This window comes from Lipophrys pholis, assembly GCF_963383615.2.
Source record: "Lipophrys pholis genome assembly, chromosome: 13".
In the NCBI taxonomy this organism is placed as follows: Eukaryota; Metazoa; Chordata; class Actinopteri; order Blenniiformes; family Blenniidae; genus Lipophrys; species Lipophrys pholis.
Window position 1 is genome coordinate 8152043 of NC_137632.1, and position 26588 is coordinate 8178630.

The 26588-nt window shown below is 43.0% G+C and overlaps 2 protein-coding genes across 3 annotated transcripts; one reads left to right on the forward strand and one right to left on the reverse strand.

Moving 5' to 3' along the window:
• The first annotated feature begins 1009 nt into the window (after positions 1–1009).
• sestd1 (SEC14 and spectrin domains 1) lies at positions 1010–22422 on the forward strand. Of its 2 annotated transcripts, none has more exons than XM_080478500.1 (19): positions 1010–1315; positions 3706–3805; positions 3891–3999; positions 6386–6476; positions 6583–6696; positions 8392–8505; positions 8606–8700; positions 8879–8934; positions 12094–12171; positions 13009–13166; positions 15798–15920; positions 16582–16776; positions 16924–17038; positions 17135–17297; positions 18265–18346; positions 18416–18538; positions 18823–19014; positions 19442–19545; positions 19722–22422. In XM_080478500.1, exons 2-19 carry the CDS (start codon positions 3736–3738, stop codon positions 20017–20019), a joined length of 2280 nt encoding a protein of 759 aa, XP_080334626.1. In that variant the 5' UTR covers positions 1010–1315; positions 3706–3735; the 3' UTR covers positions 20020–22422. The 2 variants fall into 2 exon arrangements, with proteins under 2 accessions (XP_080334626.1, XP_080334627.1); XM_080478501.1 differs by having other exon boundaries at positions 1027–1315; positions 3736–3805.
• A 494-nt stretch (positions 22423–22916) lies between these two features.
• dnajc15 (DnaJ (Hsp40) homolog, subfamily C, member 15) lies at positions 22917–26324 on the reverse strand. The gene is made up of 6 exons (XM_080478502.1): positions 26186–26324; positions 25833–25884; positions 25473–25546; positions 25034–25110; positions 24883–24953; positions 22917–24673 (listed from the first exon to the last, which is right to left on the reverse strand). Exons 1-6 carry the CDS (start codon positions 26291–26293, stop codon positions 24603–24605), a joined length of 453 nt encoding a protein of 150 aa, XP_080334628.1. The 5' UTR covers positions 26294–26324; the 3' UTR covers positions 22917–24602.
• Between the last annotated feature and the right edge of the window lie 264 nt (positions 26325–26588).

Genomic DNA, 26588 nt, shown 5'->3' on the forward strand with positions numbered 1-26588 from the left:
CAGAAACCTGTGAAGAAAAGAGGGAAAATGTTTTTTCCAGTGCTCTTTGTCTCCATCCATCCATATACCTTCTATAATGTTTGTCCAACTTAAGCCCTGTTTACACAACAACGTTTTCAAGTGAATACAGAAAGCATTTCTATCATTTTGGGTGTTTGTTTACATGACAACGGTGCTCTGAGCCACATTAAAAGAAACTTTTTTAAAACAGCTCCCAAGGTGAAACTGTTTTGATAATACCCATACTTTTTAAAAATGCTCCGGCTCTATGTAGACAGAGGATATGCAGCTACTGCGCATGTGCAGCATCAGTGTAGTAAATGGTTCTTCTGCACATGCGTGACTTGATGGACAATAACAACAATGGCGGCCTCCAGAATGTCATGACTCTCAGTCCACATCCTCCCGTGACTTGATAGTTTTATAGTTAAGTGTCACCCATAATCACAATCCAGCTTGATTGTCTGTCCGTACGAATGTTCTTTTTAAAAAGTACATTTAATTTAAAATATTTTTTGATCGGCTGTCTCCAGTACTCAACCTATTCACGGGATATGTGCCTATATGGTTGACATAATGTAGTGGCTGAAAAGTTGTGCACCGACTTAACTTTGGCGTTCAGTGGTGTCACGAGACCTGAAATCTTGCCCCTCCAAGTATATACATATAGAAACAGCCCTGATTGTAGTATGGTTCTCTGCAGGAATGTGTGTGGTTTCTAACAGCCCCCACTAGTGGCCCGATATGAAAACTACATTGTTTTCAGCGTTTCTGCCACTTCCATGTGAGACATTTTCAGAATACGAAATTTTTTTATGGGCTGCAGCTGACCTCAGCTGACTATAGGTAATCAAATCAACTGCAGTTTAAAAAAAAGAAACGTTAACGTTCAAAAATAGAAAAAAAGTTGTTAAAAAAATCATATATATATATATATATACACACACACAGTGAGACTAAAACGCTGGGAGATGTTTTTACTCTGAAGGTGACCGGAAGTGGAGCAGTTGCCTTCAGAGTGTGCGCAGAGCAGTCCGCAGCACCGGGAGAGAGCCGCTCCGCCTGCTGAGCTCTCACTGTTGTTCTCCAGAGAACCGACAGCAAACTCGTATCTTTACTTAATGGGAAAGAAGCTCCACATCTAGACCGGGAGCTCGTGTGTCCGGGAGGAGGACAGGGAGCGCGAGAGGAGGCGCTGCGGAGGAGGCGAGCAGGAGAAGAAGAATAAAGGAGGAGGACTGAGAGGGAGAGAGAGAGAGAGAGAGAGGAAAAAAGGGGGACTCCTTAAAAAAAATGCCGCAGATTTGACTGAAAGGTAAGGAAAAGCCCCGGATCGATACTTATTGCCCCCCGATGACTGAGTAGTCGATGCTGAGTGGATTGATGCTGCGGTTGCGGGGCTGCCGCCGCAGCAGCCGCTCAATGTGGGTCATTGTGTCTGTGGGCCGAGCCGAACCAAGCCGAAACTAACCGAGCCGAGCCGAGCCGTCCTGCAGCCGCAGCCAGGCCGCAGGCTGAGGAAGAGGAGGAGGAGGAGGAAGGTGAAGCCATGCAGTGGGACAAACTAACTGCTGCTGCAGGAACCACACCATTAATCACCTCACCAATGAGACTGCAAAGAAATAACCACGTGTGCAATTGATGGGTATTATTTTTAAAGTAAAGTTTGGCATCAGGGGTGTGTGATTTAAAATGTGACGATGAAGTTTTAACGTAAGGCCTCTACATGGCTTATAAACAACAACAACAACAACAACAACAACAACTTGTAAGTAAAACAATAAAGACACTTTCCAGAGGAGTGAAAGCTGAGCTCCATCACAGTGTGGGTGTGGTCTGCTCAAACCTCCAGCATGGACTGACAACATCACAACTACCACCACACTTCACACACACTAACACACACAATAATGAACACAAATCGGTGAACAACTTCTCCCTCACGACAATGAATATGTTTTATGTCATTGTTGAGTTTTTGTCCAGAATCTGATGACAGGCTCACTGGGATGTTTTGGGATTTTCGTGCAAAAAAACAAACATGTGGCATCACTTAGGAATGATTTGACCACAGCACAATACAAACTGCACACTCCCAAGCAGATTAGAGCTTCCATTTGGGGAAACCGCGTCAAGGTTTGAGTCTTTATGTGCAACGTATACCGTCCAGGTCACGTTATCGCATATAAATGTGTCGTTGCAAAACAGGATTTTGCCTGAGGGACATTTAAGTTTTTCTTGATCTGCTCAAGATGTGATACAAAGTGGTTGGTGGACTCGTGATGCCTTGTGGCAAAATATTTTATGTACCTTTTGGAATAGCTGATTATTTTCCTTTCAAAATGGTGCCACGTTTGTAAGGGAAATACATTTGTGGGATAAGCGGCAGAGTTGAGTGTGTGGGGCGCGGCCTTAAAAACATTTTCCAAATCTTCTCTGCCCGTGCCAAACGGCTTTTCATAGCTTTAGGGTTGGATTGCTGGCCAAGAAGCATTGTTACAACAAAGGAATAATCTACCAAACAACAAACCCTTTACTTTTTGTGTGTCGTCTACTTTTAGTTCATACGAATAAATACAAATAATTGTATTCAAATAGTACTAAATCACAAGTTACATGGATGGGGAAAAAACTGCTGACATGATAAGCAAATAAACTTCACAAGATGTCATGTAAAAGCAAAATAAAAGTCATTTTAATAGCGTGGCTGTAATTTTGAGGTTGCCAGGTGACTGTCAGAACCTCCAGTAGACCGAGTTTACCTAAAGAGCAGGTTTATCAGGGAATGTTTATAAAACGGCATGGAGCAATAATTAATATGCATAGTGCAGAGCGACGGTGGAAACAACACAGATGTTCAACCAGCCAGAGAGCAAACGGACTGTTTCCCTGGCTGACTGCTTTCACTGCACCACCAGACTGACGGTAAATCAGCGGCTGAGAGCAGCAGCCAAGAGTCTGAATCTGCCGGGAGGAACGCCAGCTGAGAGAAAATCCTTATGGAAAATCTCTGCTGTCTCTGTCGCGGCCCCATGATGTTTGAGACGAGGTTTACAGGGAGGCTCTGCTGCTGCAGACGCTGCGATTGGCCACGCGGTAGTTGTTTCTACCACTTGTTATTAAGAATTTTGACATTCGTGCATTGACACGTGGTCCGTTTGTCATCTGAGCAGGGAGGTCTCCGTTCTGTCCTGACGCCTGGTAACCTCTGTTGTTTTATAATCTTAACGCGTTCAGAGGTGAGCAAGAGACACATGAGGTGTATGAGTCTGTCGTCCAGTCAGACTGTGGACCCGTGCCTCAGTCTGTGGATTAGGGCCAATAGATCAGAGTCAAAGTTGAGAGTTAGGGACTCGTTTTGTGGACCTGCGCCTCAGTCCGAGGACACTTGCCTCAGTCTTTCATCCAGAGTCAGGGGGTTATTATCTAAGACTGTGGCCTAGTTTCTGTGACGGTGGACTGAATTGTGATCCTGGAACAATGTCTTCGCTGAGGGACTCGTTCCTATTTGCTCGATTTGTGTAACACTCAGTGTATATTATCTTGACGAGTGGACCAGACAAGGTCAGGATGTGCACTTTGCTCGCCTTCTTCGCATTAATACAAACAATGTCAGAATGGAGAAGACGTGTGACGTGTGAACCTCTGCTGAGGTTTCTAAGCACCTGGTTAAAGAGCCTCTCTTCTTTTTTCTCGTCCTTGAAGGTGTGTGTGTGTGTGTGTGTGTGGTCACAGATGTCTAACGTAACCATGGAGGCGACCGCCATCCTCCCCGTCCTCAAAAAGAAACTGGCCTTCCTTTCAGGTAAAACGCGTGCACGCGCATCGGTGTTCTCACAGTTTAGGTACGTTTTTGAGTAATCGGATTACTTTCCTCTGACGTTTTTCAGGGGGCAAAGACCGGCGCAGTGGCCTGATCCTGACCATCCCTCTCAGCTCGGACCAGACCAGCATGGAGGAGCTCAGCGCCACGCTGGACTACCTGCTTAGCATCCCAAGGTATACACACACACACACACACACACACACACACACACACACACACACACACACACACACACACACACACACACACACTGGAGGAAGTGTGTGTGTGTGTGTGCAGGGTTGGATGTTTGTATTTTGGCTCCAGCGAGTTCAGAAAGTCCAGCAGAGCTTAAAGGATGAGTCCACTTGATTCCAGCTGGGGTCTTACCGTACTGACTGTAACACGAGACCCCCGCCGCCCAGACCCTCCCCATTAAAGAACATGAAGGCATTACCGCCGTTCAGCTCTTCATGCCATTTGCCAACTTGACAGATGATTTGGCCTCGCCTCTGTATCTGCATTAAATATGTTGGCGGGTGTTTTGTACTGGCGATCACTGTGGTATTTTTTTTCATATTGCACAAAGTACTTGAACATGCTGGTTACAGCAGTATTCTGAAAAAAACAACAAAACATTCCTCTCATTATTGTGTTTCGGTTTATTTCCGTTCTGAGAAAACTCCATTGACACACGGCAATGGAAGAAAACGGTGAAACGGTTGAAGAGAGTAAAACCTAGCAATATGTATTAATGTCAGTATATCTTCAATGATAGTAAAGGAGTAAAACCCTGGAGAATTTAAATTTACCAACAATGTTGATTGAAATTTCAGGTTAAATAATCCGGCATGCCGACATCTTTTACTCGAGCTTGTGTCGAAACAGCATCACAATTAGATCAGCGGTTAATTAGATCAACTGTTTGACCATAATAATCATTGAATATAATAATATACATGTTCAAGCAAAAGGCTTGAATGAAAGTGAGCTGTACACCAAACGCAGCAGTTTAGAAATGTTTAAGCTGTATTTTGTTGACTCTCCTCTCTGTGTGGCCCCTGTTCTGCCGTAATATTTGTGATTAAAGTCACCAGGACATGTGCTTTGAGAGAGCTGCCCATAAATAAGTAGGTAAACCCAGAAATGAACTTTCTCCACGCAGTGGCGCTCGTTCAATTTGCTTCCGTTTCATTTCTATTGTTCCGATCAGATCATGAACAAAGCTGCACGAGTCACTCCAATCCTGATTTCTCTCAGATCAGGATAATCTCATCAAGTAGAATGTGTTGGTCTATGTGAGAGCAGCACATGAGGAAGGATAGGTAACAGTAGAAAGGAGAAATTCTTTTTTTTTTTTTTTTTAGAGGAAGAAACTCCCATCTGCTCGGGCCTGCAGGGATTAGGGCTCAACTTAGTGTGAGTGAGGAACCAAAATGGGTCGTGGACCAATTTCCTTTGGGTTGGCATATGGTTTATTTTGTTTTGGTCCATCTTCTGTACCCCGTTTTCCAGTTAAGAGTCATGGGGTGGTGGAGCCAACTAGAACTACAGGCTGCCAGCCCGTCGCAGGGAAAGCCTTTTATTTCCCCACATTTCGGAATAACGAGCACACGTCTTCCAATTTTCTTCTCCCCCTCTCACTTTCTCACTCTCGCTCCTGTTGGAAATAAAAACAAGAGGCCTCAGTGGGTAGTATTTGGCAGCGTGCTGAGTGGCGAGAGTTAAAAACTAATGGCAGGGTTCAACAGTTAATGGCCGTTTTTGTTTTTCAGCTGCGGTTTTATATTGATTGTTAAAAGTGTCTAGTACAGCCACACCAAACCTGACTCGTGGAATGAATGGACTCATCTAAAATCCGTGGTTTGTTTTTGTTTTCTATGCTGGTAGTTGATGAATACAGAGATTGTTTGTTTTTGGTTCTCGAGTGTCCTCAAATTAAATTTTTGGGGTTTAGCCTTGAGCTGAAGAAGTTTCAGAACTGCTGAATAGTGAAAAGAGCAGGGGAGAGAACAAACTGATGGGAAGGATAGAAACCACAGATCACAAGCTGTTAGTTCTACCAGCAGAGATCTACAAGGGGCTTGTTCTGGCTTCGCTGTTCTTGATCCATTCACAACTTGTTAAAATGTCAAAAAAATCTGGAACACACACACACACACACACACACACACACACACACACACACACACACACACACACACACACACACACACACACACACACACACACACACACACACACACACACACACAATGCAGAAGGGATAGTGTATTCTCAGTGGAAAAAGACAAGCTGTTTACCCTCCCGTGGTAAAGGTACTGAATTGGGGGAACATTTTAATGACAGTATTATTTAACAGTATCAGTTGGTAGAAAACATTTCCCATCGTGGAAATAATCAGTTCAAGGAGACGTGTGTGTGCACTCTCGCTAAATGTTATTGCAGTTAGTCAGCCACACTATAATCAACACTGCGTGTGTGTAACTGTGTTTCTCTCTCTCTCTCTCTCTCTCTCTCTCTCTCTCTCTCTCTCTCTCTCTCTCTCTCTCTCTCTCTCTCTCTCTCTCTCTCTCTCAGTGAGAAGTGTAAGGCCCGTGGTTTCACTGTTATCGTGGACGGGCGGAAGTCTCAGTGGAACATTGTGAAGACTGTGGTGCTCATGTTGCAGGTACACACACATTAACCGTCCCCCCAGGCCTCGGCGCGGCCTCTAATCGCATTAGTCTGTCTGGCTCTCTAAAAGCCGAGCGCTGATGGCAACGACGCTGTTTCAGAACGTGATCCCAGCTGAGGTGTCGCTGGTCTGCGTGGTGAAGCCAGACGAATTCTGGGACAAGAAGGTCACACACTTCTGCTTCTGGAAGGAAAAGGACCGTCTGGGATTTGAGGTGAGCGTCTCAGCTGCTGGAAAAGAGGTGACTGAAATGTGGAAGGGAGACGTCTTTATGGATTCCAGCTGTTCAGAGACAAGTTAAGTTACGTTTTTTTGTGACAGCATTTGGACTTTAGGACACGCACACACATACGCATGCGCGCACACACACACACACACACACACACACACACACACACACACACACACACACACACACACACACACACACACACACACACACACACACACACACACGATTTGTCTTGTTACTTGATATCAAACAGAGAATGAGCCTGCCATTAACTCTACTGAGTGCTGCTGGAAACCTGATGCACAATCAATGAGATGTGTGTGTGTGTGTGTGTAGTGAATGTAGTGTGTGTGTGTGTGTGTGTGTGTTTTCGGCCAGCCTCCTCCTCTATTACAACAGATGGTTTTACTGACAGATCAGTAGTCGCCGTGACCCAGATTTCTTCAGCCATTGTTGGCTCTATTGTTGTTACCGTGGCAACGGGGGCAAGTTGGATAAATTTGTAAGTTGCTGCAAAAAGCTAAGAAACCACGGTCCGTGTTAAGTTGACGTTATGTTGGTGGGTAAAAGTGGAGCTGTGGCTTTGTTTGTTCGGACCTAAAGACTCCCTGTTCAAGGACACGCCGACATTTCAATAGTCGGGGTATGAACTGCAACAGTTTAAATTTGAGGAGTGACTTGAGTTGTTGTTTTTTTTTAAACATCTCTGGTTATCTGAACATGCACGCACACACACACACACAGCTGTCAAAGGGAAGATTCCAGTGACGGTGCCGAAATGTGACTCATCTAAACTATGGAGTGTGTTTGTGGATGACACAGCGGGGTGTGTGTCGTACAGCTGCTCCAAAGTCTGACCTGGCATTTAAATAAACACAAACTCACACCGAGTTGTGTCCAGTTTCTGGGACAGCATCTGCTGCAGCGACAACTGGGAGACACACACACCACCAGCTGTTCTCCCCCCCCGTGTTTATTTGTTAAGCCACTTTCCATATGAAAGCAGTTTAAAGGGCTTTATGGTGGGTTACTGCAAGAATTATGAGACATTCACACAATAAGTTGTCTTTTGTTAAAAACTCATTTCAGCTCGTGACCTGTTTGAACACAGAGCGCGTTATCTCCGTATTTAGAAGCTGCTGTGAGCTAAGTAATGTGTGTGAAGCATTTTTCTAAACTTGTTCTTTGCTCCCTGCTTGAAACAGTGGGGGGAAAATACCTTTCCTAAACATTTATTCCCTATATAACAGTCCTGACTGAGGATGTACATAATAAAAATGTTTAAATACATCTCCAAACACTGGAATATCATCAACTTTGTTGGTTATTTCTCCTTTTATAATAAACTAAAAGGTTTCAGTCATTTTAAAACATAAATAGGATAATCGTGGCATCTGGTTAAAACCATAGATTGATTATTTTATTGATTTGTATGCAGAATTATGAAGGAATCACCATAAAAGGCTTACATTTGTGTAGTTTATTCCCCTTAATCACATTATGGGATTAATTAATTTACACCGGCTCACAGCTTCTTGTTGAGTGTGACCTCTCTATTACTGAAATGTTAAAACCACAATGGAACATTTTAAAGTGTAAAAGCTATAACTGATGTGATGCGAGAGACTAAATCTCTTAACTGTACTCGTTTGTTTCACTGTGACTCCTGCTTCTCAGGTGATTCTGGTTTCAGCCAATAAGCTCACCCGCTACATCGAACCCTGTCAGCTGACCGACGACTTTGGAGGAAGTCTGGACTACGATCACAGCGACTGGCTCAACAAGAGACTGGTAGCTTGTTTGTGATAAAGAAACTGACCGTTCTAATATTTTTATTATGGACACAAAACTGAGAAGTGTGTGTGTGTGCGTGTGTGTGTTTGTGTTGCAGGTTTTTGAGAAGTTCACAAAGGAGTCGACGTCGCTGCTGGATGAGCTGTCGATTATCAATGACGGGGACAAGAGCAACTCGATGGACAAGGAAAAGTAAGCTCACACACACACACACACACACACACACACACACACACACACACACACACACACACACACACACACACACACACACACACACACACACACACACACACACACGCACACACCGCTGCAGCGTTAAACTGTATTGCCGGTAGACAGCTGAGATGTTTTTTTCTGTCCCCTGCAGATCAGCCGACTGTGCCCTCTTACCATCCTTTGACCCGGAGACTGTTCTCCAGACAGGTAATTCAAGTTTTCTCACATTTGAACTCACTTTTATTTGGGGTCTTTTCACTCCTCCACTCCAAGTACAATTTGAAAAAATTCCAACATCCAACATTTGTGCTATTTTTGCAATATTGTATTGTATTATAACAAATTTGAATAGAAGGTGATCTTCCCTTTCACAAGGTTCATAGTGGGGGAAACTGTTTTCATTGGTTAAATATAAACATTTATTTCTGTTTTTTTGTTTTGTATTATTATAGAAGCTTGTGGCGCTTTTCTTAAGAGACAGACGCATCTGATTACTGACGACTGTTGCGACATTATTACTTGAAGATTTGTAAATTCATCCGAGACATGAATGTGGCAGTAAAAAAAGCTGGTTGAACCTCAGTTCCTTAGACAGCGTAGTGCATTTAATATTTGAAAGTACTTCCAAACACAGCTGGTGGCAGACCTGCTGTATACAACGATCCACTGGGACCGGCATTGGTACCCGTTTCAATAATAGTCACAATGCATTTAGAAAAAGTTGCGTTTACAGAGAGCGGTGCATTTTGAAAACGTTCTTCTGGAGGCTGTTTATAGTGTCATCGCCATGTTGCCTGCACAGAGTGCAACCAGAAAACACCTGAGTTCAATAAAAAGGCAAGCAGTTTTATATAAAGTGTGAATTCTCACTGTCGTCAGTCTGTTTCTTGCACTGATCTCACATACACATAGTTTTAATGAAAGCTTTCAGGTAGACACTCCAGAGAAGAAACCACAGACCACTGGACAAGCAGATTTTAAAAGGCGCAGACAGCTCCAAAAACAATCTCAGACACTCGTGAATAGATTTGAATTTAAATGCCGTGGGGAGGCTGGTGTGATGAGGCATTCAGGTTTTTAAAATCCGGTTTTAAATGCTCCAGTGTATATTGTGCACAGCGGTGGAAAACTACTGCTGACCCGAGGAGTGATTGCGATTAAACACTGAAAATATTTCAAATTTAATTGAAGATGTAGTTTGAAAGGATCGTTTTGGGCGACGTTTCTGAGTGACATTTGCTATTTCCTGTTTTTATTGAGGACTCATTTATTTTGTAGATATATTTCCCTGTAACGAATCGCAGCAATAAACTGCGATGAGTTTTCGGGTCGAGCGAGCAGCACGAAGATAAAGGATATCTCCATAATGAAGCCCAGACAGAACGGTTGACTGAGCAATTGTCTCCTTGTCCTCAAGACAGAAACATTCTGATACAAGGAGAATTAATAGAGCATGTGTAAAACCATCGAACATCGACTGGAGCACACAGGATAAGCACAAATCACAAGCGTGATTGTGGAGATCAGTTACTGCTGGAGGAAGGAGTGAAAACAGGACACTTTCTCCATTCCGTAAATATACCTGGTGAGGGTTTCATGGGAGAGAGTCGATCAATATGGACACAGAACACATGGTGACTCACGCCTACAGACTCCAGTTATTTGCAACAATCATGCATTTAAATTGTGGAGAAACGCCGTACCCCCCAACATCCATCTTGAACATCACTTTATCTAATATTTTAAGGTCACGGAGGCCGGCGCCATTCCCAACCTACTATGGTCACACACACACACACACACACACACACACACACACACACACACACACACACACACACACACACACACACACACACACACACACACACACACACACACACACACACACACACACACACACACACACACACACAACATATAAACTCCACCAAATGAGGCATGTGGTCGTCTAATCCACTGTGCCACCATTAAAATTACCAATCGGTCAATAATTGATTTATTGCTTCAATGTGCAAGACAAAGGAAGAGCTTCTGTGAAAAATGTTTTCTATATTATCCATAATACTGTTTATAATGGTGGACAAATGCAGTTTAAGAAAAACAAACAAACAGGTTTTATGCCTTTTATTTCTAAATCAATCACGATGAGTTTCAGTATGACGGCTGAACAAAAGTCCGTTTCTTACACAGCCCCAGTAAATTTCCATATGTTCTAGTTAAAGTCTGCGGCCTCGGGCATAAAGACAAACCACAGACCTGCTGATATTCAGTACAACTCATCTTTCTGTCTCATATTGCTGGAATAAGTTGCACATGCATCAAAAATCAGTGTTCCTTCACTCTTTAAGTTAGTCTGTGATGTTTTCTCGCCGTTTTCCCAGTATAATGCAGAGTTACACCTCCTTCATTCACCTGTTTATTGGAGCAGCATGAATCTTATTGTTAGTGTCAGCCAGACATTTGATAGTTTGCTGATATTTGTGTTTCACTTGAACAACCATCGATCCAACCACCAAACTTGGTTTTCCTGTTACACTCTCCTCGTGACCGGAAAGGGCTGGATAGTGGTTATTACTTTATCTCATTTGTACAAATACGTTCCTGAGCAATCAATGGTCTATGCATTAATTATTCATTCTGTTGTGTGTGTGTGTGTGTGTGTGTGTGTGTGTGTGTGTGTGTGTGTGTGTGTGTGTGTGTGTGTGTGTGTGTGTGTGTGTGTGTGTGTGTGTGTGTGTGTGTGTGTGTGTGTGTGTGTGTGTGTGTGTGTGTGTGTGTGTGTGTGTGTGTGTGTGTGTGTGTGTGTGTGTGTGTGTGTGTGTGTGTGTGTGTGTGTGTGTGTGTGTGTGTGTGTGTTTTCACGGTCCATCACAGGGCCACGCAGAGATCGAGACAAACATTCTCATTTAGTTTCCTCAATTCAACACATTTGCATGTTTTCTGGACTTTTGGAGGAAGACGGAGTTGTGGCTTCAGGCTGTGCAGCCTCAAGCACGTCTTGATTGTTTAAATTAGATATTAGATATTACAAAATGTATGCTTGTCGGTAACTGATGCATGTTTCCGTCTGTACCGTGCTGAAAGGTGACACACGAATGAAGATTTGTGGATGTGAATACACCGCAGTGGCTGATGGTTGATGTTTGATGGGTGGTCGGATGCGTCGACTGCACTGAGCAGCCTGTTGTCAGCGTGCTGGGCGGAGGTGAAAGGCGTCTTTGTTTGCGGTGCCACCCTCCTCTCTCCACCAGCTCTCTTCATACTGTTGCAAACGTGTACGCAAACAGTGGCGCGTTGTTATTTCAGATGCTTTTCTGGAAGCCTTTCTCCACTCAAACTGCCCCTCTCTGCCTGTGTCTGCAGGTCATGAGCTGCTGTCGGAGCTGCAGCAGCGTCGCTTTAACGGCTCGGAGGGAGGCGGAGGTGGAGGAGGGCACGGAGGTGAGGAAGCAGCTCAGACACCAATGAATGATGGATCTATATCCACTGTTTCGTGCGTGGTATTGTTCTTAACGCTTGAATCAGGAGTTGGACACTTGAATGCATCATTTTAGCCTTTCCAGAGGATAATGGAGGCTCTCACTAGAGCTCCTGTGTCTAAGTGGAAGTCGGTAGATGAGAAAGAAATAAAATAAATCAATACAACTATGAGCCTCACAGACAATTTAATAAGTAAAGACACTCAAGCAGCCCTGCATGAGTTGTGATCAATGGATGTGAGGCACAATAAAACACACAAAAAACTAATAAATATGTTTGTCAAGAAAAGGTTTAAAGTCAAATAGAAGAAGAAAACATAAGATAAATGGTAGAACTTGATTTAAACTAATAAAACATCCACCTACACCTTTTTTTTTTTGGAGTTTGTGGTGAAACATAAACACGTTCAAATGAGGAGAAAGGAATCTAAGCCCAAACTCCAACAGGAAATATTCTCAATGTGAGAGTACGAACTACTCTATTACCCTGCAACCCCTGATTAAACAACAAAATTAACACAACGGGACAAAGCTAGTTCTTGGTTCTGGTAAGTTTCATTAAACCAATTATACCCAGAGAATGGCATTAATGTGCATGATTTACTTAAAGAAACAATGAAGAGGTATACCTTGGTGGTTTTAACTTTTTTTTTTTTTTTTTAACTTTTTCCTCATTAAAAATCGACATTAAGGGACAAGATGCAGTCTTTGTTCTTGCAATAATATAGATATGTTGTGGTACATGTAAACAGCCCCGTCGCCCTCTCAAGTCTTCTGCATTGACCTTTCTGCCCCGCAGGTCCCGCCTGGTGCCCCATGGAGGAGGAGCTGCTGGCTCAGCCTCAGGTGATGAAGCTGCTGGACTCCCTCAGAGAGCAATACACCAAATACCAGGAGCTGTGCAGGCAGCGAAACAAACGCTCCCAACTAGATGAAATCCACACCAAGGTCATGCAGGTAACACTGTTATGAATTAATATCCCACGGCCTTATTTTAATCCCAACCATAACTACTGCTTTCCTACTTTTATCTTCAAGTCTAAGCTTTACCATATCCTGAAGAAATTGTGTCGGTGTCCAAATATTTATAGACTTAAGTGTATATACATATACACAAGTTAGTGTACAGTGAGTCCTACAGTAAATATTGATGGTAAAATCATTGGTATCTGGTGATATCAGATTTAATATCAAATCAATCCTGAATGAAATTACCTTTCTTTTTTCTCACACATCTAAACGTTTGATGTTTGGCTACTTGAAAGAGTCAAACTGTCTGCATATAATAACTCAATTTACAACAGGGAAGTCTCGTCTTTGTCCCAGCTGGTAACAACAATTTCCAAATGTCAGTCAGTGTTACAAAAGCAACTCCAATGTGGCCAATAAAGATGCAAAGTGTCATCCCAACTTGAGTTCTTGAATATTGTATTTTTTTCTGACCATATCTTGGAACTGTTCCGATGTTTTTCATTTCACTATAAAGGAATAGAGTCATATTGTTGCTGGTATCTTTGGACACAGATCGTCTGTTCACCTCCTTTCTGCTATTCTTAGCTAAAGTGCTTCGGGGAGAGTGAATCTTCTTTGAAGGAATCTTCACATCTCTCCAGACCGTCGATCCTGGTTCTGGAAGCAACATTTAAACGCGTCCTTCACACACTCACACTTCACTGCGTCTCAGCATCGGCCCTCTTTAGCCTATTCAACATCTTTGACCTTTGACCCCCGGACAGAGATTCAGGGAGCTTCGTGAACAAGCCGACTCGCTTGATTATTGGAGTTCAGACAGCCGCAGGGGCTGATGGGTAACACACCACCTTCTTGGAGATGAGCCGGGGGTTGCCATGGTAACCGGACCATGTCAGTCGCTAGCCTGGAGGATTTAAGGTGGTGGGGGGGTGGGGTGGAGGGGTGGGGGGGGGGGGGGTGGCCTAGATCTGGATCGAACTCTGAGTGTGTGTTTGTGATCTTTAAGGCATCAGTGACCTAATAAATACAATGAGGCCATGATCCTTTTACACACACACACACACACACACACGCACACGCACACACACACAGCTTCAGAGAATGCCTACCCCTCTGTGTATGGATTCATCAATTATTGCTTTGTCAAACTTGGAGCTGCAGACAGTTCCAGCTAAAACTGCATAAAACACACAGCAATTGAATAAAGTTCAATTATACTCTGATGGAAAATCTTAAAATTGCCATAAAATGTTGTCCTTCTCCCTTTATGACATTTCTGAGGGTCATCTTGGATTACACTTGAGACTCCTCTTCGGGAACAGGCAGCCTTTGTTACTGAATGGAGATGTGGCTTTTGAAAGATGTGGGCTTCACCACACAGAGATCGATTGTGAAGGGACATGCAGAAGTGCATCATGGGAAATGGAGTGCTCAATGTTCTTGGCATTTCAACCAACTCACATGCTCCCTCTTTTCTTTGATTGCTACACTAATTTTTATTTTTGAATCTTGTTTCTTTCTGCATCGTCAAGACAATTATACTCTAAGTAAAAAAAAAAAGTATGGAAATAAATGTTGTATTTTATTGCTACTCTACTTCACTTCTTCCAAATTTGCCTCCAAATCTGTGACCCTTTTTGCTTCCAGTTCATGTTAATTTCAAACTTCAGCTTTTGTTAGTCATTGTCACTTGTGACCTTTGGATTTTAGAGAATCCTTTTTCAATGAGGGAATGTAGAGCGTGAGAGCCCCCTGCTGGTCTCTCTGCTACACTGCAGGCTAGACAGAAAAGTTAATATGTTGTGTGAAATTTCTCTTGATTTTCAGTTTGACATGTCACAAGAGGAAAATGGGAGTATTTGGTATTAAACAGCGATTTATGACTGAACTGGGTGGAGGTCTAGGATGTTGAGGATGCTTTAACTCATAGTCGGCAGGCATTGGCTCCATCTCTGATCCTGAGCTGGAGTAAGTGGTGTTAAACACCCATTTATGTTTTCCAACAAAATGCAGGTCTTCACATTTATTTCAAGGTGAACTCTGGATTTGCATCTGCAAATAAAACTTGTGCTGAGTCAAACATGCAGGTCACGGTCGCCTGTGGAAGGAGATCGTCGTCATTATGTGTACCAATTTTTATCAAATTATACAAGTCCCATTTTCCATCTACAGTACAGAGGCGTCTGAAATAGTTAATCTTCTCCCTCCACAAAAAGGACACTGGTGAAGTTGTCAATGATCAACACTAAGACTGACAATTTATTTGTTAGTTTTTTTTACTTTATAGCTTTTTTGGCATTTTGGGCAAAAAGATGTGAACAAATATCCTGCGGGACAATGATTGTTAACTCTATGATATAATTTCTATGAAAATGCTGAGCTGAGTGCAGGTTAAATCCTCTGTTTTGCACATACATGATACATGAAACCCATCTCGTCATTTGTTCAGTCCATTTAGAGCTTTTTGTTTCATTCTGCTTTCTGCTATTTATCCAAACACTCATTAAGTTTACACAATTCCACAAATAGCCTCAATGTGTTCAATGTAGCGAGATCAGTTTTTTACGTCATCAGTTGACGAGTAAATAAATCTGTTATTTCTCTCCTTTCCCGCAGGTTGTCACCTGGCTGCAGGGTCCAGGTTCAGAGCTTCTAAAAACTCATCAAGCAATCGGAGACTCGATGCGAGCGGCGCAGGCCCTGCAGCAGAAACACGAGGAGATCGAGAGCCAGCACAGTGTAATGAAACACACACACACACACACACACACACACACACACGTCGTGACTAACCGAGTTTAACGATTTGAGAGGATTCTGACCTTTGGCGTGCCCGCTCTGCTGTCTGCTGAACTGTGAAGAGGCCGCAGGAACAAATTCAGCCGTGATGCTTTTTCACATGATGCTTGGAGTCGTGATCGCAGTCTGTCAGAGTTGTCACACGAAGCTCTGCGTCCACGACAAAACCGCATCACAAGTACATGGTGATTTCTTGGGGGGGAAAAAACTTTAGAGGCTTGTGTCACAGCCAGAACAAGAAACTGATTGGTCGACTCGTCTGGCTCTCAAGACAAAGAGGAGAAAAAAATTGATTGAAGGTCTGTGTCGTCTTCTCCGCACCGTCCTGTTCAGGATGTACTGCACTCACCACACGACTCGGTGAACAAGAATCATTAGAACCACTTATTTAACAATACTACATAATGCAGTTCACATACGTAATCACATATTCACATACTTAACAATATTATCGCATATCACACGTTTAAGTAACATTGTGCAGCCCTAGTTTTATTCCCCTTTTCATCCTGTATATATCTGTCCATCCATCTAGTTAAAGTGTGCCTGGGTATTTGGGCCAATCGAGTCTAAGCGTGAGTTTCCCTCTGTGCACACGCAGGAGTGGTTTGCAGTCTACGTGGAGCTGAACCAGCAGATCGCCGCCTTGCTCAATGCCGGGGAGGAGGAGGAAGTGGTGGAGCTGAAGGCGCTGCAGCAGCAGCTGAGCGACGTCTGCTACAGACAGGCGGCTCAGCTGGAGGGACGCCAGAATGTCCTGCAGGTGGCGCAGGGCTTCCACAGCACAACGCAGGAGGTAACGCACGCACGCACGCACTATTTCACAGCTCTATTTCAAAGCATCTTCACTCCGGCACACATCCCTGCTGTTTGCAGTTTTTATTACGTCATAAGCCTGTGACTGCGGTTTTTCTTCTCAGCATTAAGATCTTTGTGTCTGCAGTTGTCTCAGCAGCTGGACGGATTACTGGGCATGCTCTGTGCTGACGTGGCTCCAGCCGACGGAGCGTCCATTCAGCAAACTCTCAAACTGCTGGAGGAGAAGCTGCAGACTGTCGGTGCGTGCTCACGCTGATTAAAACGGTTTTCGCACAATAACGGCGTGTTGAGTGGAAGTTTGCCAGTGACACTAACCGCCCGGCGACGCTTTACAGACGCCGGCCTCGGCTCCTTGCGTCAGAAGGGGGCGCTGCTGCTGGAGCAGATGTGCAGCCAGCCGTGGACTCCGGAGGAAACGGAGAGTCCACCTGGAGAGCAGCAGGACAATGTTCAGCAGATTCAGTCTGTGATGGAGGAGATGCAGCTGCGCAAGCAGAGGTGCCTTCATGTTTATTTCTCTGCAGGTCAAACTGAGGTCAAGCAGGGGTTTTTGGTTTTTTTTTTGGTGCTTTTTGGTCGCAGTGAAATTGTTGCATTGCGACACACTAAATCACAGCAACAGAACAGTTACTTAGCTGTAATTCACAACTGCAGATAACTGGGGCTTATTTTTTTATCTGATGGTGACAGGATTGTTTAGATCACATTAATCAAAACTGGAATTCTCCAATAGAAGTTACTGATGTTGATTCACTGGGCTTTACTGTATTTTCTTCAAAGTCGCAGCTGAGCTCAGTGAGCCCATTGACCTGACTCCAGAATCTGGTAACTGAGAGTAATCACATGATATTATGGTTAGAATAATTGGATCCGGCACTTTTGAAATGTGATGATTGACCCTGGTTTACGTGTTTCTTTTGGAGTAAATACCTAAATAGTTATAAGACTTTAAATTTCCATATCATCTTTGTTGTCCTGCTCACATTAAGACAATGTCGCTAATTGTGAACAATATTTGTCTTGCATATAAATGTGGGAAAATTAATTAATTGATTAAAATGCTGCAAATGGAGAATGAAGTTGTTTGTTTTTTTTTTTTTTTTTTTTTACTTTTTACTGAATTTTGCACCAGGAATGTGGCATCATTTTAAACTTACTCTTAATCCTCTTTAATATGTCTGCGTTTTCAGTTTATTTTCAGCTTTTAAATTGAATGTATACAATTTCTTAACACACTGGTACGTCTTTATACTATACAATGGGGGAAAACCATTTCGTTATATTAACTGTTATTGTGCTGCTATATTAACTGGTCCCGTTCACTGTGGATCATATTGAGTTCCACCCGGCCTCAAATGAGTGGTCGCCAATATTTTTATTTTTTTTTTACTGCTGTGATGAGAAATACAGTATAAAAACAATCAGTTGTGTGAATCAAACCTTTAACTGTGTTTGTGTGCTGCAGGTGTGAAGACATGGTGGACGTCAGGAGGCTGAAGATGCTGCAAATGGTCCAACTGTTCAAATGTGAAGAAGATGCTTTACAGGTCAGACACACACACTCAGACACGTCATCCTGTCAGTACAGTGTACCCACAATGTGTCTGTGTGTTCAGGCAGTGGAGTGGCTCGGCGAGCTGCTGGATGCCCTGTTGAAGACTCACGTCAGACTGGGTGATGACTCTCAGGAGACCAGGACCATGTTGGACAAGCACAGGAAGTTTGTCGATGTGGCCCAGGTGAGATGATTTGATTCATTGTTGATTATTACATGGAAAAACCAAGTACAGCTGGATTTTATTGTGGAAGGAATCCAAGAGGTCAATGAATTTAACTTTGAAAACGCTAACATGTTGGAATTCAGTCAGCTCTATCATCTATCGTACGCACGCCTGCGTTATGCAAGGGAGACTTGACATATCCGCTTATTGTGCAAAACTGCTATTAAAGTATTAAAGTCCCCAACATCTGCATCCCCAGCGTCAACAATGACCTGAAAATAAGTGTGTGTTGTTCCCCACAGAGCACGTATGATTATGGCCGCCAGCTGCTGCAGGCCACCGTGGTGCTCTGTCAGTCTCTGCGCTGCACGACTCGCTCGTCTGGAGACACCCTGCCGAGACTCAACCGAGTGTGGAAGCAGTTCAGCGTCAGCTCCGAGGAGCGGCAGCAGAGGCTGGAGCTCGCTCTGAACTTCCACGGCAGCGCCGAGAGGGTGAGGCGGGCCAGAGGAGAGACAAGTCGCTCTGTTACCTGGTCGCTCACAGCAGCAGAGCGTGGATACTGGTTCTAAATCAAAAGTAGTTTCTGCTGTCCTAAAATGACTGTTCATTAGACGTCACAGTCGTGACCTCTTAGATCGGATCGCAGCCTTCCAGTCAATGGTGGCGTGCATTTGTTTTCAGTTCATGACTCATCAAGGAATTGAAAAACACCACTTTCTCTTTTGGAAGTTAAATGTTTAAAGCAGCAAATCAGCATCGATTCCGACTCGAGACAAAAGACATTATTCATCTGGAACTCCCAAAGAAGTACACAGAGCTAAATCAGCCAATTTGAAAAGGCAGACTTTATGAATAAATGTAGTGTATTTTTTTATTTTATTTTTTTTACACCATGAGCATGTTTTTGCTGCGTTCCAGGTGTTGCAGCAGGAATGTGTGGAGGCAGAGTCTCTGGATGAAGTGGACACTTCAGGGAAAACTCTCCTGGACAGGCTGACCATGCCCATTATCTTCCCTGACGGGTACAAACATACAGCAGTGTTATATATTCCTCTCTATATAATACTGTTAACGATAAACATGTTGAAATCAAGAACTAAAGCACTCTGATGCACACAGGATGAGCCGATGAAGTATCAAGCAGAAGCAAATTTATTCCATCACTTTCCATCTGAATCTTTTGCTTGTCTTTTGTCAGGAGTGAGCAGTACTTTGGGAGTCCCAGCGACACAGCGTCAGCAGCCGAGGGAGTCAGAGAGCGCCTCCTGCTGGTTGAGGAGCGACGGCTGCAGCTGCAGGAGGCAAGGCTTCACGATGACGACGAAGAGGAGGAGGAGGAGGAAGAGGAAGGAGTGCTCAACGGGCAGGACGGGCGGCTGGATGTAATCGGAGAGGAACTGAGTGAGAAAGAGGAGCCGGATGAAGGAGAGGAGGAGGAAGAGGAGGAGGCAGAACAGCAGGACGACGAGTTGGAGAGGGCGACGCAAGACCGCTAATCCATGGCAGGTCACGTTAAACCGAGCGGCCTTAATGAAGCTCGACAGCGAAGGGCTGCTGGTCATTCTTCCACCGCTGAAGCACCGCAGGAGCAGCTTTCCTTTGTTACTGCCGGCATTTCTTTACAACAAAAAAAAACAAAAAGGACGACATGTCACTTCAGCCTCGGCGCTCAACTTTTCCTGCTGGAGGAGGTTGGATGTGATTTTAAAATAAAATCTGTGAAGGCTTTGGGATCATCGACGCCCCCGATCTATCGATATTTCCTTCTCTCAGTGGTCCAAACAAATGTAAAGTACTGGAAGGATTAACTCGTGTCTCTGCTCAGAGCTATTGATCACTATCGGCAGTAACATGAACGGTTTTGGTTATGAACAGTCCTAATGTGCATCTTAAACCTCCTCCTCCTCCGTCTCCGTGCAGAGCTTTCGTGGTGCTTTCCTCAAACCTCTTGTTCCTGCTCCCGCATCAACAGTCCTGCACATTTTTTACTGAAGAATCCCGACCTTAACGTTCAGCTTTGCAACTCTGGGACGTTGACGTGAACAAGCAAGCTGAAACGATCCTGCTTCGTCCTCTTAAACTCCGAAGTCATGAAACTGCAACTGCCAGGAATCATCAGGAAGCAACACTCGGGCAGCTTCAGGTCAAACACTCGCATATTTCGTGTTCTTGCCCAGTACAGACGGTGCGTTTCTGTTCATTCGTGTTAAATGGCGAAAGCGGGACCGACCTGTACTTCAAAATGCTTTCAAATATATTTTTTATGTTTACAGACAAGGCAAGGGTTTTTATTTGAGTTTCAAAGTTTTTAACTCGCACAAGAACTTTGAGACAAAAATGGAGGACGTTGGGTTTTGCCAGAGAAAAACAACCAAACATTTGATTTTGAAGAAGCAGGTTAGAGATTAAACCATATAAGCTCAAAGTGTAAAAGTTACACCGCAGTTCAAAATATTTGCTTATTAAAAGGCGGCAGTAAACGAGAAGGTCCTCGGTATTGTAGTGAATTATATGAAATGCAACTCCTCTTCCAGTTCTGACTGGATTGTTTTGAACTTTGAAGAAGATGAGCCGTGTATTTAAGTTTGAACAGGTTTTCTGTCGGACTCCCTTCGGAGGGATTCCAAACCCCGACTTTTCCGTCCTCAAGCAGCGTTGATGCGTTGAAATAATATCTCTGCGTAAGAGGAAGATGATATAAGAACTCTGATTCAGCTTCAGAGTAGTTTTCTTTCTTATTCCCTGCACTATTGCCTCAGCCCAGAGGAGTTTCCAAGTTCTCATCGTACTCTGGGTTCCTTCCGTCTGCAAAACATTAACTTGAGATCGGTGGCTCTAAACGTGTTTGTCCGCTGTGATTGGCTGAAGCTCACTGTGACTAAAGTGGTATAGGAGATGCGTAGATGTCCATTGTTATCGTCACAGAAACACGTATCACCATTCTACACAAACTAAAAGGAACTGTCGCTGCAGGTACAAGAAGAACTTGAAAACTTTACGGCGAAATGCCTTTGAGACGAGAGTGTAAACACGACTGTGTTCCTCCCTCAGGAGTCTCTCTGACCCTTTTCAAACATTCAGGACATGTTTATTGGTAGTGTGGCTAAAGAAGAGATGATCTGTTCAACTGCTTCTATTCACGGCGGTCGCCACAGCAAGTCATTGCAACTTGCGCCAAACATTTAGTGATTTATATATATTTATTTTTCCCCCCATGTGATTCTAACGCGTGCACCTCTGCACTCAAGATATAAACCAAACCTAATATTCAACAGGGAATATGATCATACCGTTTTATTAAAATTGTGGCTTTGCATTGAATCAGTTCCAAGATTTGATTTAGAAAATAAAATGTACCTGAGTGCACAATCAAACCAAGAGTAACCAAAATAGATTATTTTTTTTGTTTTTTTCTTAATGCAAATGAACTTTTATTTCAGTTTGATTGAAAGCTGTTCTGAGTGGCTGTTTCCTGTTGCGTTATGTCTCTGGTGCTTAAGGTCAGCTCTGTTGTAACAATGTCTGAAACATCTTTTCAAAGCTCCGACTATGAAGACACTTCTCTCTCTCTCGCTCTCTCGCTCCCTCGCTCGTCCACCAACCGCAGGACCTGAACTAAATGCATCTAACATCACTTCAGTGTCCAAAGCAGAAGAACGGAGACTTCTGACCCTTCATGGACGCAGTGATATCAGAGTATAACAGCTTCTATTTGTATTTATTTTTTACCTTTTTTTTTAAGCCAACCTTTGTGTGATTGTTTATTTTGACCATTAACTGCTGCTGTAAGTGACACTGCTAAGTGCTACATCATTGCCTTCTGTCCTCTCCCATCCAATGACTTGTACCGTTACGTCAGTGAGACGCCATTCTCCAAATAAAGGAGCATTTGAAGTTGCTGTCTTGGACTCTTTCTTTAACTTTTTAGGATCACATGCAGCAACTTGAATCTTTTAACCATGTGACATTCATATAGATACCTAAAACAAAGACTCTATTATATTCAGGTCCAAAAACATGCATGTGATGTTAACTGGTCACCAAAAATTGTAAATCTTGAGTGTTTAATTGTCTATGTTTCGCCCTGCGATGGACTGGAGGCTGGCCACCGAACAGGATTAAGATTGACGTAACTTAGAAATCACCATTCCTCTTGGAAAATGACCTTTCTGCTTTTCTTTCTCTGTGAAAAGTAAGAAGCGAGCTTTGGGAAATGATTTTCAGTGGCAGAGTAGGGAGGCGGCTGGAACAGCTGAGCAATGAAGTCAAGGGCGGAACCTTGCAGCACTGTCACGATGGCACAAGCCTGACACTTTAGCTGCGCGCACCACCGCCAACGTTTCACAGGAAGTTCAACAGGAAAACCTAAATAACCACTGATCACACGTAAGATATGACATCAGAGCTCTTCGACACCTCTGTTATATTTATTTATTCCTCAATGGTTTGACAAGGTTCAAAAACCTCGCGAACTTTCTTCATGATGTGCAACCACATTTAAAAGTCATCTTTTCAATATGTTCTGTCACTAGTCATAATATTACAACAACAAAACACTTTATAAGCTCAAGCTTTCGTTTTTTTTGGTCAAATCTATCGGTGCAAGTGAAGAATGGTTTATTTCTGGTCAGACGTCGTCACATATAAAATACAATCACCAAATACTGTTCACTTTAACTCACCAAGAATAGAAATATGCTTGATTCAATGGTTTATGCCTATTTTATAAATTCTATGGAATAACGGCAAACCATCCAAAAACAAAAACCCTGAAAAGCTGAAGAACATAACATCAAAAACAGAATGATAGTTTTTCTCTCATCAATATGAACTGAAACCCATAATTACTTTACAGAACTTCAAAATAAACAATCCTATTTGCCTTAATTTAAAAAAAAAAAAAACAACCTGTTGAATACAAACTGGATGGACTTTATTCTGAACCTGATATAATATTTCGTATGTTTTTAAATACACATGAAAGTTTCAAAGTGCAGCACCGTCTGAATAATTGATTTGTAGAATCAAAATAACCGATATTAAAAAATAAAATTTTATTTTTATTTCTCTTTCTAGTGTTTAGTCTTATGTTCTCGTTGTGTTCACTTGGTGGTGTTGTATTATAAAATAATTTAAAATGATTGATTCAAAAAATAACCAGCATTATTTACAACTTTAACAGTTTTTTTTTTTTTGTAGTTGATTAATGAATCTTTTAGTTTTATACGCATTTCCCCAAATTTCACCACGGTAAGACATTCAGGTATTCATTGATATTCGATATCGTCCACTAGTATGTTTGAGCCACAAAAATAACCCCAAAACATAATGAAATTTAAAAACTTTTTTTTCTTTTTTTAGACGTTTCCCTAAGACACCAACCAAAACAGTGGACAGATTCAGACAGCGGGACGGAGGTGTCCTTCACTAACCAGTGGTCCTCCAGGTTTACTAACTCTCACATAATGGACACTTGAATCATTGTTCAGTTTTGCCTAATCTGAAGCCAAAATGCAGAATGAGTTTTTTGTGAATGATGAACATCATCGGTGTGAAGCAACACGTTCATGAGTTTTCAAAGCAGACTGAAGAATCTGGGTTGTTGGTTAGATTTCTCACGGGGGAACGTACTTTAACTTACTGGCTGCTCTTGATTGTTATTAATCTCTGCTGTGAAGGAGCCACTGAAGTCGTCATTTTAAAATGAAGTGACGAGCCAGTCCAGCTGAGACTGAAAGTCTTTCCTAGGATACTCCAAGGTGACAAGTGGACAAACTTAAAAGCCTCCTGGTATAATATTGACTTGTGACTGGAGTAAACTGTGTTTACTTCAGCCTTGAGAAACAGGAACTGGACTTGAAGTTCATTGGATTTTTGGTAACATGCACTAAGCGTTTCAGTGAGGCAAAATATCTATCTGGTATCTCCCAGACTACATGCATTGATCTATACAAGATGTGAAGGAAAACCCTCTTTCAGGGTTCTAAGCGGATGTCTCGATGTGGTGAAGGCGCTGTACTGAGAGGCTGATGGCAGTCTTAAAAACAAAACAACAACAGAAGTCAGCCGACAGCGCAGGTCACCGACGCATCTCTTTGTCCAAAAGGTCTTTGGCCTCATTGATCTTGGCAGCGAGAAACGGCGATCCACCTGCACACAAGACACACAGGCTGACGTCTCGTTCTGTGATCAACAAACCTGCAAACGTGTTTTACAACCTCATTTAGCACCAATAGTAGAATACAGGGTAAATAGTAAAGAGTTTTAAAAGCAACATTCACTAAAGGGTCACCGTTTGCATCGACACTAAATGTACTAAACGTACAACAGTGTCAAACCAGAATCCAGTTGAAATGTACCTTTATCTGGATGGTTCAGGACCATGATCCGCCTATGGGCCTCACGTACCTTGGCCTTAGTGCTGACGGGGCTGCGCACAGAACACGAAAAATAAATCAATTAAAACTTGTGTGAGAATCAAAGAAAATGCAGTGCAACACGTTTTGTTACCTGATGCCGAGGATGAGGCTGGCCTCGCGTTTAGACATCTTCTGCTCAAAACCTCCTTTGTAATAAGCTGAAAATGCCTGAGGAGGCAGAGGTTAAAGGAAGGATAAATTATAGGTTCTTCTTCTTTTAGAATCCTGATGCAACTGGATGCATGTGTGAAACAATGTGTTACTTTTCATATCCAAATTAAAGTGTGCTATTGCTTTTAACTCGGGCTCATTTAAAACTGCAGTTAACATTCAAGACCCCAATAACGTACTTTTAGATCACTCTCATAGTCATTCTAGACCTGACTGATATTCCTAACAGGGAAACCCACTTTCATGAATCCAGGTTCCATGTTCACTTTGCAAACATGCGCGTCGGATACACATTCTTAATGAATATAACTGGATGTAAACACCACAGCAGATGTACAGGAGCTTCATTGTTTACTCACTGATGTGGGCATCTTCTTGACAGTTTCAGAGAAGACTTGTCCCAGAGGTTTCCACAGCTGGAATGCATACCGCCCTGCAGACCAAACACAAGCACATGAGCCTGGCAAAATACAAGTAGCAAACAAAACACGAGCTAAAATACTGGTAGAATAGTTCTGTACGGGATATGGTTACTAGTGAATGGAAACGTTAGTGTGGGGGTCAACAAGTGGCCCGAAATCTTATTTTCATCCAATTGAAATGAGACCCTGCTTGTCATTTCATTCCACTTTGCTGAATAACATTGAAACTGCGACTGAGTGACTCCAGTCCAGACATTATCCAAGACATTTAAGGATCGTGTATCAAATCATCCTTACCTGCAAAACCTGCAGCAGCAACACCAAGACCAACAGCAATCAGAGCCCCTCCCTGTTTAAAAATAAAATACAAATCTAAGTTAGGATAGAGGCCATTACAATGCAGTAATGTGAAGCATTTGAATGGATTTCTTCTCTGACTAAGTGCAAATGCATGCAAACAACCTAAATTATACAGAAAGGACTGTTCAAATATCATTCACTTATATGAGGTAAGGTAACAGTAACTGAAGCGGTTGACGTAAGACACTGCCTCCATTAGCGGTCATTGACGTGAGCGAACACGAGCTTCTTCCTCTCGGCTCTTTTTGACAACCTCCACAAATGTCCTCTGAGTCACACCCGATACTTACCAATCTTCTGTCAATCTCTGCGTCGCCGCGAACGTTTGTTTTCGGAGAATATTCAGAGTATCGCATTATTTCTCCTCCATCCACGGTCACACGTCCGGCGTCCGCCATGTTTTTTGTGACGTCACCGCGGCGCTTTCTGGTACGTTCTTCTTCTTCTTCTTCTTCTTCTTTAGATGAGGCAGGTTAGACGCAACACTAGCGTATTGCTGCCATCTGCTGGTTATCAAGCAAAATGCATTGCGAGTCCTCTATATATCTATATACAGCCCCGTGGATCTGAGAAAGTCCAGAAGTATTTTTACATTTGTCCACTCCTCCATGCTCAGTAATGAGGAAATACTGAAAACAGCAGCTCCAGCTGCTCCAAGGTATCTGTACAGGATCCTTCGTTGATCTGAGTAAC